The following is a 15,121-nucleotide window of genomic DNA, read 5'->3' as shown; positions in this document are numbered from 1 at the left end:
GAGGTGGCTTCTCGCACTCAGGGCGTCTTACTGGTAAATAGTAAAATATGAACATCAGTGTACTGCAAGCATTTTAAAGTCAGATGAAAAAAACTGACTTCTTTTCTAAAATATACAAGTGAGAGAGGACATTACAAATTACATCGTTATAAAAGCCCGATTAGTCTTCAAAGCTCAGAAAGAAGACCTCAACTTTTTTGCAAGCATTTGCAAATTTAGCACAAAGCTGAATGAAGTTTCGCCAACTCACACACGTACACCGTAGTTTGAAATTATCATGGCCCCGAGCAGCAGAGCCATGGAAATATGATATGAATATCAACGAAAGCCACCACCACTATGGCGAGCGGCTACAATGCCTCCAGCTACCGCTGTCCTTTCATAACTCTGCACCGATAACCTCATCCAACACTCTCTCTGCCAATCACGACGCAACTCATGTGTGATTGGGTGATTGGCCTCCTGGTAACAACCAGCAACATCCTGAGGCTCAGTACCTTAGAGGTCACGTCTGTCTGTCTGTCTGACTAACAGACTGTGGTGGAAAGTAACTAAGTGCTAATGCTGTACTATGATCAAGTAGGACGTTAATTTACTAAAAAATAAACACACAAAAACGTAAAATAAAGTGCATTTTGAATACCAAACTTTACATTGTGGCAGACAGACAGGCAGGCAGGCAGACAGACAGCCAGACAGACAGATAGACAGACAGACAGTGTACAAGAGGGCAGCAGATGGTTCAAATCCCTAGACCCAGGCTGTCTGCCTTGCTGAGAAGGACCAGGTGAGGCTATTTAGCAGTACACCGTTTGACATGTGGGTTTAATTCAGAATAATGGTATCGATGTCTGAGATAGAGGAAAAAAAACAATCCATGCAAAAACTTGTAAGACAGAGAAAGTCAGTCATGCTTATAGATCCCACCACAATTCTAGGTAGACGCTCTGTGATTGACAGTTCTTCCTTCCTAGAGTTTTTACAACTATTATATGCCTAACGCTAACCTTAATTCTAACCTTAACCATAGTATAAAACTATGCCTAACGCTAACCTTAATTCTAACCTTAACCGTAGTAAAACTATGCCTGAACCTATAACCTTAACTCAATTACCGCAGACATCTTCAGCCATTTACTATGCCGAAACTCTTGGTTTGAAAGCCATGAAACTGAGACACGAGGCGAATAATTGCTATGTAACGGTGCTGTGATTGTTCATTTTGTAACTGGGAATCATATCGATTAGAGAAATGAGGTGCAAATCAAGCTTGTTAACAGCCAATTATATTATCATTCTAAAAACTGCGTCCCCATAGACAGCATAAGCCAGCGGAATTATCATTTAATTTCTCATCACACCGCAACCGGAGTGTTGGGCACAGAAGAGAGTTATATTATAAAAGGCGTCAAAAGACGAATTCGGTGAGTTAATTCCAACTTTAACCTTAGTAAAACTATATGCCTAACCCTAACCTCAGTAAAACTATGCATTAACTACCTGCCTGAACGCGGCCCCATCAGCAAAAAAAAAAGCATTTGCCTCTGGGGGCACTGCCCGCATCCATTTGTAGAGACCAGATGCTGGCCTGTTCGCTCTCCTTCTGCCCACCTCTTCCGGTGGTGCATCTTTGTTTTCATTCCTACTAGCAACAAACTGTCTTGAGAGATTAACCTTAGTCAAATTAGACCTGCCAGGAAGCTAGTCAGACACAGGAAGGACAGGTCTATTGGTGGGACTTCCTAGAACTTTGGTGAAATCCAAAATTAGACCTTCGCTAAGTACCTCCCCAACCCTCCCCAAGACGTGGCAAGCTGTCCTTCTCACCCATTGAGATGCATGTTATTGTTAAATGACAGGGATTTCTCCATATAAATAATCGATCATTTCAGTAGCAAGAACTAAATCTAGTCAACGAGGCCTGCAGTAGGCTATGCACTGGGAAAATGTACATGACTTTATTTCAATACACTAGAAATACGAGGAAATGAGGGAGAAACAGTATCCAACTCAATCAACTTTAACGACCATCTGATAGGAGTTTTCATGCAATGCACGGTAAGACTGCAGTGGTTAGTATTATTGCAATCACCTGAGTGGGTCAGCCGTGTAACTTTCCCGACAAGCTGTGTATGTGTTCAACAACACAGCCATGCAAAATAACATTGACAGCTAGGAGGTGACTAAAGCTTGCCCATTCAGTATTTGGATGGGCATTGGACAATCACTTTTGAGGTGGGGTTTAGCGAAGGGCTAATTCTGTATCAGTGGGTGGGTGGGTGAGTGAGTGAGTGAGTGAGTGAGTGAGTGAGTGGGTGGGCGGGTGGGCGGGCGGCAGGCGAGCCAGCGAGCCAGCCAGTCAGTCAGTGAGTGGGTGAGAGGGTGGGCGGACGGGCCAGCCAGCCAGCCAGTCAGTGAGTAAGTGAGCCAGTGAGTGAGTGAGTGACATGTTGGTGTCATCAATACCTTCAGCCTGTGCAGTTACGCTGCCATGGGAGAGAGAAAAAGAAAGCAAAAAAATCCAAACGCAAGAATGATCCATACTCCTCATCCCCTTTTTCTCCTCTCCTCTCCAACCTGCTCCAATCTCCTTCCTTAGTTCCACTTCACCGTCATCAATTCCAAGTCTTCATTTTCTGTATCTAGAAGAAAGCACAAGAGAAGGCACCGTCGGTGTCAGTTGGAGAAAAATACAACCTGTGTTCCCAATGGATCCAGTCTCCAGTTATTTAATCACAAGCTCTTATATGTTAGCGACCACAGAAGTGAACCTTTCATGCCTGCTTTCTCAACTTTTCTGTAAACTGGTGGGTCAACCTGAACAACCAATATGTCAATTTAAAGATATGATTCCCTGCTTACATACACATTTGAAAATCCAATGACTTACTGTGTGTCCAGTTTGGTCACATTTTATTTTTTTACATTTTGAGAAAATAGACAATTTTACATTTGAGGGACCCTCTCTTCCTTGTAGTGCCCAGTCTTCTTGTATATCTTAGAAGTCCAAGAATAAATCAGGTAAAAAGGTCATGTATAAACTAAAAACAACAACATTAATTTACACGACAACTGATAGTGCTTTAAAACAAGTCTATGAATCTATGATATGTATTCAATAGTGGTGGGGTTCCCTGCTTGAAATGCTGAAGAACCCTGCTGAAAAAAAACCCCAAAACACACACATTCAGTCAAATGTCCCCCAAAAGCAATGACAGTTTGTCCTCCAGGTTCAGCCTTGTACCCTGCAGGGCCAGGAATCAGGATGAATGCTATATGGGCTAAATCCTCAGAGGCACATCCTGGCTCCCCCCCCCGGAGAGCCCCTGACAGCCTGAGAACACCCACTGCATGGGGGAAGAAGGTGATTATCTACGGCTAGTGTGGTTCTGCTGTAGATGGAACTTCATCATGTCAAGGACCCTCGAATTGATGTACTGTATTTGGCCGTCCTCTTACAACAAGCCTGTGTCCTCTCTCCAGTCCTGAGCTTTCACCATGGCGAAAGAAGCACAAATGCACCCCTCTCCATGCCGTACCCGAGGGCAGCATTCAGGAGAACCGCCTCCTCTAAACTCTCGTGAACTTTCAAAGCAGCGCTGTATGTTTAAAATTGCCCTCTGTGTGAGCAACACGTCGTGAGCTCGTAGGTCGGCTAATTTTTGGACATTTCAGCCACAAACATTCTCTCAAACACGTCCCTGATGTACACGCGCACGCACGCACACAGTCACACACACACACACACACACACACACACACACACACACACACACACACGTACGTGAGTGTGCATGTGATCAAGTGTTCAAAAAGCATAGCACCATGTCGAATCTGCAATAACACACCATGTGTGTTCAAGCTTAGCTTCCACCTGCTCCAGTGTGTGTGTGTGTGTGTGTGTGTGTACACACGCGTGCCTAAGACACTTGGCACCATAGCAAATTTGCATCACCAGCAGCAGGCACCGTCCATGTGTGTCCATTTCTTATGTGGAAGTGTTTTTCAGGTACACATACGTGTATGTGTGTGCGCGTTCCTCCTTCCCCTGCTGCTATAGTAGTCACACACACACACACACACACACACACACACACACACACACACACACACACACACACACACACACACACACACACACACACACACACACACACACACACACACACACACACACACACACACACACACCCTCACACACACACACACACACACACACACACACACACACACACACACACACACACACACACACACACACATACACACGGTTTGTAATTTTCCTGAAAGCAAACATTGCACAGCAGGGCGACTGATCTTAGATCAGTGATGATGCTGAAGGGTGACTGATCTACTTCTCTTTGTCGGAATGTTTGAAACCTTTAATATAGTACCGGTAGTCTTTATTGTCCCCACAGGGATATTCACAATATTCTGTTGGAACAGTTTGTTCCAACAGAAAAACCCAACCATAGAGAACAGAACACAACAACAGATGAGGTCCCCACTATATACACAAAACACATGTGTTTAATGCCACAATGGCTGAGGGGACAAGAACCACTTCAAGGTTCTGTATCCTTGTCCAGATGGCCTTATTCTTCATATCAGAGTGTTGGTGTGGGAAGTCTGACAATCTTGGACCGCAATACGGGTAATACTGAATAATGCTTATGAGGGGCAACCCTTGTGTGGATTACGTTCCTTGCATGTCTATATGCAGACGGTTGTGATGTGAGATTGTGACAGTTCTCAGATCAGTGATGCTCAGACATTCTGATATCAAGCAGCGATCAGAAAGCAACAGTGACGGATGAAGTACTCACATTTCAATACCAATACTCTATTGTATAAATACTCTGTTACAAGTTCGGTGTTCAAAATTCACTTAAAAGTACAAAAGAAATTGGCATCAAAATATAGTTAAAGTACCAAATGTAGAACGTCCCATTTCGCAAGTTTGTCATGTATATATACTGTACAAAAAATGAAAATAGCATATTATCTACAATCCACTGTCACCCTAGAGTCCCATTCTTTAGTTACTGGCAGTTGAATAATAGCTTGTTTCCACCTAAAATGCTGTCTGGAAACAGAAAACAAATACATTTTCATTATTATAAATGCTATAATATCCGGAAAGATTAGTTTAAATCACGTTATTTCCGGGTGTACTCTTCTTCGTAAGGCCTAGGATCACTCACAGGTTGCAGAACAGCACCCTCTATCGTAAACACTGAAAACCAGATGACGTACACACGGTCTGTTTGTTGGATTGAAATCACGAATACATGCGATAATGACAGTCAATGAGTTCCACGTAAGTGCTGACATTTTTACCATTGAGCTATAATAGCTCTATAATAGTCTGCTTGCTCAGGGGATAATTTCAATCATGGCCATCATAATCAGGTTAAAAACTCGAGTCAGTTCCTGTGTCTATAGGTGAGACAATGCAAGGCCCATGACACCATCTACATGTCTCAACAGAAGAGCATGGAAATACAATACAACCAACCCAATTATATAAGTTACATTGTATTTACATACAGACAAAATTACATTAAATTCATTATAAAGAAAGCTTTAACCAAAAAATATGACTTGCCCTCCATTTAAACATATTTGGCCTACTTGCAGTGTACAAAATAAATGCGGGCTATGATGAGGCTGCTGTAAAAGGTATAGGACCACATTTTGCTACCTCGTCCGTGACAGCCGAACTAAACAATATGCATGGCCAGTTAAACTGTCCGGAAGCCTGGACAACAAGTGCTGATTCATGATGCATAGTGACATAAATTCCCAGGGCTTTGGATTAAGCCGTGACTCTATCCTTTATACTTGAAATGACCGTGGGAAGAGGCAGCATTATTATCAAAGTTCAGGTGTAAGGAATGGAAGCCCATAAAAATTCCTGCACCGTACCCCCCGGGCGGCTGGGGTTCCTTAGCAATTCAAGGAGGGAGTGGGGAGAGATATAAGTTAAAGAGAGGGAGACTAGTTCAGCCATCCTTCACCACATTCGAAACCGAGAGAGAGAGAGAGAGAGAGAGAGAGAGAGAGAGAGAGAGAGAGAGAGAGAGAGAGAGAGAGAGAATTCCAAAGATATAAGCCTCAAGGCTACAGGTCTTTTGACTGTGTGTGATGTACTCATTGTATGGAGTGAGAGTACCATACCTAAGGATATGTAAGTAATGTATAGATGCTACCTGCATGAAGGCCATCTTACAGTGTGTGTGTGTGTGCGAGTGTGTGTGTGTGTGTGTGTGTGTGTGTGTGTGTGTGTGTGTGTGCGCGCGCGCGCGCATGCGTGTGTTACCTGTGCCTGCTTGTGTCGCCATAAAATGATTCTAGCATTGTCCCATAGCAATTATTCATTTGTTGCTGTCGTGCAGAAACCCGCTATACGCATTGCGACGAGTTTGGAGCTTGTAGATTCCACTGCACAGCAACGATTTCCACAATACAGTAGATAGGCTATTAAAAACATCCCAATGGCATCAAATCAAACAGAAACGTCTGCAGGTGGTTCTGATCACCACCAGCTGGTTGTTTGGAAACGGGAACCGGACCGGGCTGGACCAGTGTTGTCAGATTTTGCGAGATAAAAAATCAACCAGGTCTATGAAAACAAGCCCAAAAGAAGAGACTGAGCCGTTGACTGAACCTATACCGTATACCGTATTTGAAAATAGCTGATTGACCACATTTTTACAACACAAATCTGTACAGGGGGTCCCATGGCACAAATGATAATTTCAGATGAACACACATCAATTTGGGGGTCCTTGACATGAAACAGTTTGAGAACCACCAGCAAGCCCAAATAAGCAACTACAGAAACAAGCCCAAATAAGCAACTACAGTACACTTCAGAAACTAGCCCACATAAGCAACTACACTTTAGAAACAAGCCCCCAAAAAACTACCAATATTTACAAGTGACTTTACAGAAAAACAAGCCCAATGTTGCTTAAAATTAGCAGACATGGCAACACTCGACTGGACTGGCTTCCCATCCCGTAACTCCCCGCACATGGAAGTGATGGGCGCTGGCCAGGATTTTACGATGCAGAACAGAGCAGCCAAAACCCAACCACACTCTCTCTCTCTCTCTCTCCCATTCACATACCAGTAGCACCTGAGATATGTCTGTGCATGCTCACTGTACTGCACAGTATGCGCATGCTGCTCGTTACTGGGCACGACACATTTCAAACGAGAGCCAACTGTTAGACACACTGGCCGGCGTTCAAGTCCTGACTACCTGCAGTGTGAACTGAGAGAGAGAGAGAGAGAGAGAGAGAGAGAGAGAGAGACAGAAAGTTGTGGAAATTTCAAGGGGATCCAGAGATACAATACCAAAACATAGATAAAAAACAAAGCAAAACACAAATCAGAAAAAAATCTAATTGCACTTATTGCAGGTTGCCATGGAAATCAATTGGCTGAGGCAGAGGCTGGGAATTGCACAGGTGAGGGGACTTAGGCTCATTAGGCCCACTGGCAACAGATGTAGATACTGTTGGAGTAGTAAAGTAAACCTGTGAGCAATGTCTAAGTTGATGTCTAGAAGTGTAAATTGTTTGAGGTATTGTGGATAGTTAAAGTAAATACACGAAGAATGGAGTGGAAGAAGGTTATTTTTAGGTGCAGTCTGGAAAAAAATCAGCATAGTCCATGATGGGTAGTATAAGTTGGAGAACCAGTTTCTTTTTTACTGTAAATGTGAAGCATTTTCTGTTACAGAAGAACACCAGCACTATAGTTAATTTTCCTAACAATGTTATCAATGTGACATTTGAATGATAGTTCAGAATCAAGCCATACGCCAAGAAAGTGAGTGTATCCCTTCACTGTTTACACCAAATGACCTCGGTACATAAAAATAGAACATTTGAATAAATTGCTGCTATTTGTGACTCACAAAGGATTTAGAGCAAGTGAATGAAAAACATTGAAATTTATATCGCTGTCAACTGTTTCAAAGGTTTATAGCAAGCTAACCTTTCCTATAATGGATGTATAACTACTGTATTTCTGACAGAAAATGCTGAATTTGTATATAGTTTTGAAAGATAGTCTTCCCTCTAAGTTGCGATTTAACACAGCCGTTTACACATTTATTTATTCCCATTTAAGTGCACATTGTTTTTACTGTTTTGTTCCACTTTTGCTGTGGCAACTGGCAATATATTCTCATGGGCGTGGCAATAAAGCTCCTTTGAATTTAAATTGAATTGAAATGAGAGGCAGGAAAGGGAAAGAGAGAGGGGGGGAGGAGGAGGGTTTGTGAGACTAGTTCACCTACACAATAACTCGGCCAATGCTGGGTTCCCGAAAGCTGAACACTGATTGACGCGCCATGGTGATGTCAGTAGAGTAAAGCTGATAACATGATGTGTTATGGCTTTTCTGCTTCTATTCTAGGATACATGTCTCGTAACTAAGCTCCCAGGTGTCAAATTTTGGGCGTGAGCGTGCTTTCATGTGAGAAGCAGGGTCGTTGGAAAAAGGGGAATTTGTGCGCAGCCAACTTACGACGGGAAAAGGGTATTTTATAAGCCATGAGGTGAGGCTATATCCATTTGTCAAGTAAGTGTCCACCTGAGTCCTGCACTTTGACCACAGTCAGTATCATCCCAACAGAAAGGGGAGGTTTCTCTGCTACAACATCATTCTGAACAACATAAACACGTCTGTCAGATCTGCAGACAACTTTATTCCAAATTTCCCTCAGTCAGACTACTGTACAAGGTTGCAACCTGTACTATCGTCCTGGAGTCAATAGTTCTCTATCGTAGAGGTTCCCAAACCACATGATTTGGGGAGTGAAGTGACAATTTAAGGACTTTTTAATACCTAAAAGAAAATAAATAGACCATCACTGCATCAAAAGAAATGGCCAAATTGTCAATTCATGAAAATAAAGGAAATTGTGAAAATAGCCGCTCCACAAGCTTGTAGATCTACTATTTTCACTATAATTACGTGTGGAACCGAGTCAAACTAAATGTAATGTCTCAACTCCTTTTCATGTGACCACCGCGCTCTGACTGTAGGTGCGCTACCCGTTCAAAACAATGTCCTCCTACCATTCCAAGTGCTTATCAGGGATGGGGGGTACCCAGTTCAAATATGATTGTTTTGAAAAGGTTGAGAACCACTGCTCTATTAGCCTGGGTTCCAGCTTGATCCGCTGGTACTGCTCTATGGTACATGTTCACCTCTGTGAGGAACAGGAATGATTCAATAGTGCACCTCTCAGGGTCCCTCCAGACATCAGCAGCTATAGGGCCAGACTGAGTACCCGCACCTCTCAGGGTCCCTCCAGACATCAGCAGCTATAGGGCCAGACTGAGTACCCGCTCATCTGGAAGAGGAATAGTTTTCCTTACAGAGAAGTTATTCAGTGCTTCAAAGATCATCGAGATCATCAAGGAAGTCCTCATTGTCCAATAGCATGCCACATTTATTCATTCATTCATTCATTCATTCAAACCTTTATTCTCAAAAAGACATTGAGGTTGCCCTCATTTGCAGTGTCGTCGAGATACATCAGATCACAGTACAATGTCATTGTCATGTCGATATCCACATCGATGATGAAACAAAACAAAACATGCACCGGGAGTCGAGTCCTGTATGAGGAGGACATTCAGTGTACCTCATTCTGTGAGGAAGACGGAGGTCTGCATGAGTTCATTACCGTCCTGACTCAGAGAGGATTAAAGCAGAGAACGCAAACACAAGAGTCATCCTCTCCCAACTACTTCAATTCAAATAATCTCCGTCTCTCTCTCCCTCAAACGCACGCACATGCGTGCACACGCAAGCACGGACGCACACACACACACACACACACACACACACACACACACACACACACACACACACACACACACACACACACACACACACACACACACACACACACACACACACACACACACACACACACACACACACACACACACACACACACACGCACACACGCATGCCCTACAAGTCCAACTGCATGTCAGCTATTTCTGCATAATGGCATTTTCCACCTCACCACATCAGGGGATAATCCCCGTAGGTGGGAAATTGGTAGCAGTGAAAAAGGCACAGCACTATGACACCTCACATACTGTACCTCATCATCGTTGTCGGGCAGAAACCTCTTATCTACATATTCGAACTTTTACAGTTATTATAATTTTTTTATTAATGCCCTACATCAAGAATAGCTGATCTGCAAGCTCAAAACACGGCACAAAGTGACGTGTTTTGAGCTTTTTGAATTTGAATTCTGAAAAGAGTAACAGTTTTGGACATATGAGATTTCCACCCGACAAAGACGATTATGCAGAGTTGAGATGGAACTCCCAGTATAATACATATCTGATATGCATGCACAGTTTGTGCACACAAGCGAGCGAGCGCGCACGCATGAACACACACACACACACACACACGCAGCTGTCTTTTGTATCAATTCTCGATAACCAGCCAAGCGGCAAAGACATGTCCACGCACGGAGCTAGAAACATCCACTGTGCATAACTCCAAAACTCCTAACCAAACACTCATCATTAACATTCATCTATACAGTGTATGTGTCATATCTATCTATCTACACCATGTCTCTGTCTGTCTGTGTGTAATCCATGTAACTCGAGAACTATTCGCTCCACCGACTGCAAATTTGACACACGTGTGCCACACCACCCAAGGGGGTGCAGTGCCCGGTGTCGAGTCGGTCGGACCCATGGTTGTCCAGAACCGCCTCAAAAAGGCCTCTGACCGGGCTCTGGACAGGGCCCCTGCCCATGGTCCATATATGGAGCTTGGCTGTTCTGACCTCACAACACTCCAGCTAGAAGGTCCAGAACTCCATTTATGGGCATAAAAAGAAATTCGACACACGTGTTCCACATTCGACACGGGCCCACAGGCACTGTCTCCTAGTGATAATAATGTCATATAGCTGTGGAAAAGCATGCATTCATGTAAAAAAGCATGGGATTTCTGTAAAAAACATGATCAATGCCATGAATTAATGTTCGGTGCAGCTTTGGACAGCAGAGAGAAGAGTGATCATTTAAAAATAACATTATGCACCACAATGAAGGCTGCCAATTGTAGAACACCTGAGCAGTGAGCGTGTGAATGACCCAAATCTAAGGCTGCCACAGACAGACAAAATGTGGTGGGAACAGAGCTATACACTATGTAAGCATCTGTCCACATACCAATACATTAGAGACATACATTTTCTTTTTTCCTTCCACGTGCTATGTCCGGCCGGGGGAAACTCGCAGCTTGGACTCCTCATGCATAGAAGGGCGCATGAGGTCAGTCCGCTGCCCCCCCAGGTTGGCAGAGGAAGTGTAGCGCCCAGGATTACATTAGACAATAAGGGCCTTTCTCGACCCCACCCCTCTCCCACTGTTTATATTGTGTTTCCAAGATGGCCGTAGTAGTACCAGGCAGTACCAGGAGGGGTTGGGGCAGAGGTGAGCGGACGGGGTCGACATATACCCTTACTGAGCTGCAAAAGAAAACTCCCATACCTACTGGGAGAAATTCAACAATGTGTGAACACAGTGTGTGCCTTTTGAGAACTAGATTGAGTTGTTGAACAGATCTCACAGACTGTCTCATTTCACAAACGGTCTCATTCAATGTTCACGGACTCTTCAGATAACGCACCATCCTGTAGATCAGAGGTTCTCAAACATGTTTGGCTCAGGTCAGGTCACCCCTGTAAATAACTTGGTCATGCCCTGAATGAATTTGCTACTTTATAGCAGCTCACATTTATGTCGTATATGGTAACTAAGTAAATCTGTGAAAACTTGAAAATAATTATATTAATTTCCATTATGACAGATTGAAAATAACTTTAACACCAACATCCCGGCTATTAGATCATCCATTTTTGGTAAGGAGGTTTGGACCGTCTTACCAAGTACAGTGTTTAAGTGGTTAAAATGACGTCATATGGCTTCTGCACTCCTGGACTTGTGTCACAGCAGCCTACCCACTTTGAGAAACCCTCAGATAGAGTAAACGCTGGTGTGGAGACACCTCCCCCAAGACGTAAGTTAAGAGTTAAGACCATGCGCCATGTGCCGCAAAGTCCCAAGCGCTCCTCTTCAATGGAAAACAGTAACACACAGTTGAACCACATAAAAACAAATCACAGTCTGCTCCAAATAAATATAGGGTTACATGAAACAGGTGCAGTCACTAAGAAGCACCCTAAATCAAACCAGTTTCAGAGAGTCCTGAAGTTTGTTCCATTCGTGTGGAGCATAATGAAAGCAGCCTTTCCATGTTCACTGTACATACCTGGAATGAGCTAATGTGTCGACTGTTGGTTCTAAAAGAGAGGACATAGATACTAAGGAAGCTTACCACACAAGGCCTTATAAATAAAACAAATACTCTACTCTACAAACTGCGAAAGATGGCCAAACCACAGACTGACGGCTTCCTTAAAAGATTTACCCCTAGATTGTCGCACACGTGGCTAACCCAGCTTAGAGTATATATTAATAGAGACGGCACCCGGAGGAAACCCTGAGGCGAAATGGACATAGTGGTCGAATTTGGTATTGCAGCGCTTGGCCCAATCAATCCCAGAATGCACTCTGTTCCTACCCGGAAGGAGGACTGAAATCGCCTCATTAAGTTGCTTTTGAGCAACTTAATGCAAGTGGATGGGAGGAGATATCGGGTGCCGTCTCTATATATATATTTTTTTCTATTAATATATACTCTAAGGGCTATAACCACATAAACCTCGAGATCCAAGTTGGTTAATATATACTTGGACCTGGATTTTGTTTCTGTCTACACCAAATCTAGATATATTTGGCAAAAATAGCAGATCTATAGATAAATAATCTGCTATTCTGCCATTTTTTTGCTAATGTATTCCCCCCAATATGTTCTACATGTATAAGTGGTTAAAAATCTATGGATCACACAAAGTCTTAACATTGTTCAATGGTGGGTCCACTCACTGTAGGTCTCGCATAAGCATGCTTCTCCATGTCCCCTTTTCCAGCATATTGGACTTTACTATATAAATGGACTTGACAACTTGTGCCATGGACTTCAAACTGCATTAATAATGCACATTGTATACATGCAAAACAGCTGGAAAGAAATAAACTGAACTGAACAAGTACAACAACCAGTGCGTATTACACACGTGGGACGTAATGAATGAATGAAGTCAAAGGTAATGGAATGATAACTTTCTCTCTTACCTCTCTCTGATGAACTCAAACACCTTTATATCTTCCCAGTGAGTCAGATGTTCGTCACGATTGCCAAATTGAGATCCAGCCAGGTAGTATCCACCACAAAAGCAAAAAGAAAGTTCCAATCTAAGTTTGACAAGAAAAAAAAAAGAGAGAGAAAAAAAAGAAGAAACTTTAATAGTCCAAAATGTATGTTGTATTCCTCCAGAGGTGGTTAAAGTGAATATATTCAGTGCGTTTGCGGACTGTGAGCGCATGTGTGTGTGCAAGCATATGGAGGAGAGAGAGAGACACAGACAGACAGACAGACAGACAGAGAGTGAGAGTGAGGAAGAGACAGGAGATGTGTGCAGATGGGATTGAGAAAAGGTGAATGACAAGCAGAATGGGCTGTGTTGTAACACTGGAAACAAGAAAGTTAGACGAAGGAATTCAAGGGGTGCATGAACCTGATGCTATCTGCTGACAGAGAGAGAGTGAGAGATTTAATCTTTTTTTTTTAACTATTAAACAATCATACATTGTTTACAATGAACCCAATAGATTATTTAAAATGGTGTTGAAAATGTATCCACCTACCTAACAGAACAAATTGCATAGTTATAACAACATCATTTTATTATGAATTCATCAATAGGATACTGCCTTAAATAATCTGTAATACAGCCAATGACATGAAAATTGGGGAGAGTCAAACAGATAGACAGACACAGTAAGAGTGAGTGAGAGAGCGGTGGGGCGCTATGATGTATGGGTTTGACCCCGACAGGAATGCATGACTACTGTACTGTACTGTACTGTACTGTACTGTGTGGTGTGTGCGTGCGTGTGCGCGTGTGTGTGTTCACTGTTCAGCATGCACAAGTAATCAGTCCACGTTACAACTCAATGAAAAGACTCACACACCGATGCACGTGCACACAAAACAAGCGCACACACGCAGCAAGCTGGACCTCTGCCAAACCAGGAAGCAGTAATTGCACAAAAACATGCCATCTATTATTCCTAAATCGGAAGGCCTTAAATGACCCTTATAAGCAATACATACTGACACCTGTTGCATGTCTGACGCGCAGGCACGCACGCACAAAGGAATAATTGGCGGGTCGGTGTTCATTATTGAGAAATAATTGAGATAAATCCCGACAGGATGATGAGGCACTGACGCAGGGCGGAGGTGCCTAATCATCCTGAAGGGATTTATTTCCTTGATATTGCCAACTTGTCAATTTTCCTGCTTATTTTGCATTTCCTTGCTTACCATAATTAAAGTATTCCATGAGCGTTGCCCTGGCCGTCCGGCGTCCGCCGGACGGCCTCGGAAAAAAGTGTTGATCAAATAGAGTCAATTCCCGGTTACTGCATTGTCCATTTCTTGCTTCAAATGTTTTCAGAAACATTCTTGAGAGCAATGTTTAGCTGTAAAGTTTGGTTTAGTTTGAACGGGACAGCACATATTAATGAACACTACACATTCGATGCAATGTAAATATGTCGGATTTAGCAAGGATGCTAATTTCCCTCCGTAGTCTCCAAAACAATGCCATTGTTTGTTTACATGGCTGTTATTGGATACGGCACAAATCCAAGCATTTCAGCCGTGGCACAAATTGTATTATATAAGCGTAAATAAAAGGTCCATTGTAGAGCAAACAATTACAATTGGTTCAACAAAGAAAAGGATAGTTTGTTTTTGTTGGGTGGGGTGTAGCAGGATCATTTTAAAAACACATTGATTGCCAAGTATTAATGAATTCTTCCAAAACTGCCAGTGTTAAACATTTTGTAAACGTGATCATCGGTTCATTAGTTATTATGGGCCATTTAATTGATTGTTTGATTGAAGTATCCATAATGGG

General features: G+C 42.9%; 1 protein-coding gene across 1 annotated transcript in view; it reads right to left on the bottom strand.

The window, feature by feature from the left end:
- col7a1l (collagen type VII alpha 1-like) overlaps nt 1-13,520 on the bottom strand; it is a 76,759-nt gene extending 63,239 nt beyond the window's left edge. The window contains exons 1-2 of the mRNA XM_083758072.1: nt 13,269-13,520; nt 2,467-2,636 (exon numbers count right to left, since the gene is read on the bottom strand). Coding sequence (XP_083614198.1) covers nt 2,467-2,551 — 85 coding nt within the window. The 5' untranslated portion in view covers nt 2,552-2,636; nt 13,269-13,520. The remainder of the gene's footprint in view (nt 1-2,466; nt 2,637-13,268) is intronic.
- Between the last annotated feature and the right edge of the window lie 1,601 nt (nt 13,521-15,121).

Source organism: Protomyctophum parallelum (assembly GCF_964188405.1).
Source record: "Protomyctophum parallelum genome assembly, chromosome: 22".
NCBI classification, from domain to species: Eukaryota; Metazoa; Chordata; class Actinopteri; order Myctophiformes; family Myctophidae; genus Protomyctophum; species Protomyctophum parallelum.
Note: the sequence above shows the minus strand (reverse complement) of the source record. Positions and strands in the feature narration are given on the sequence as shown.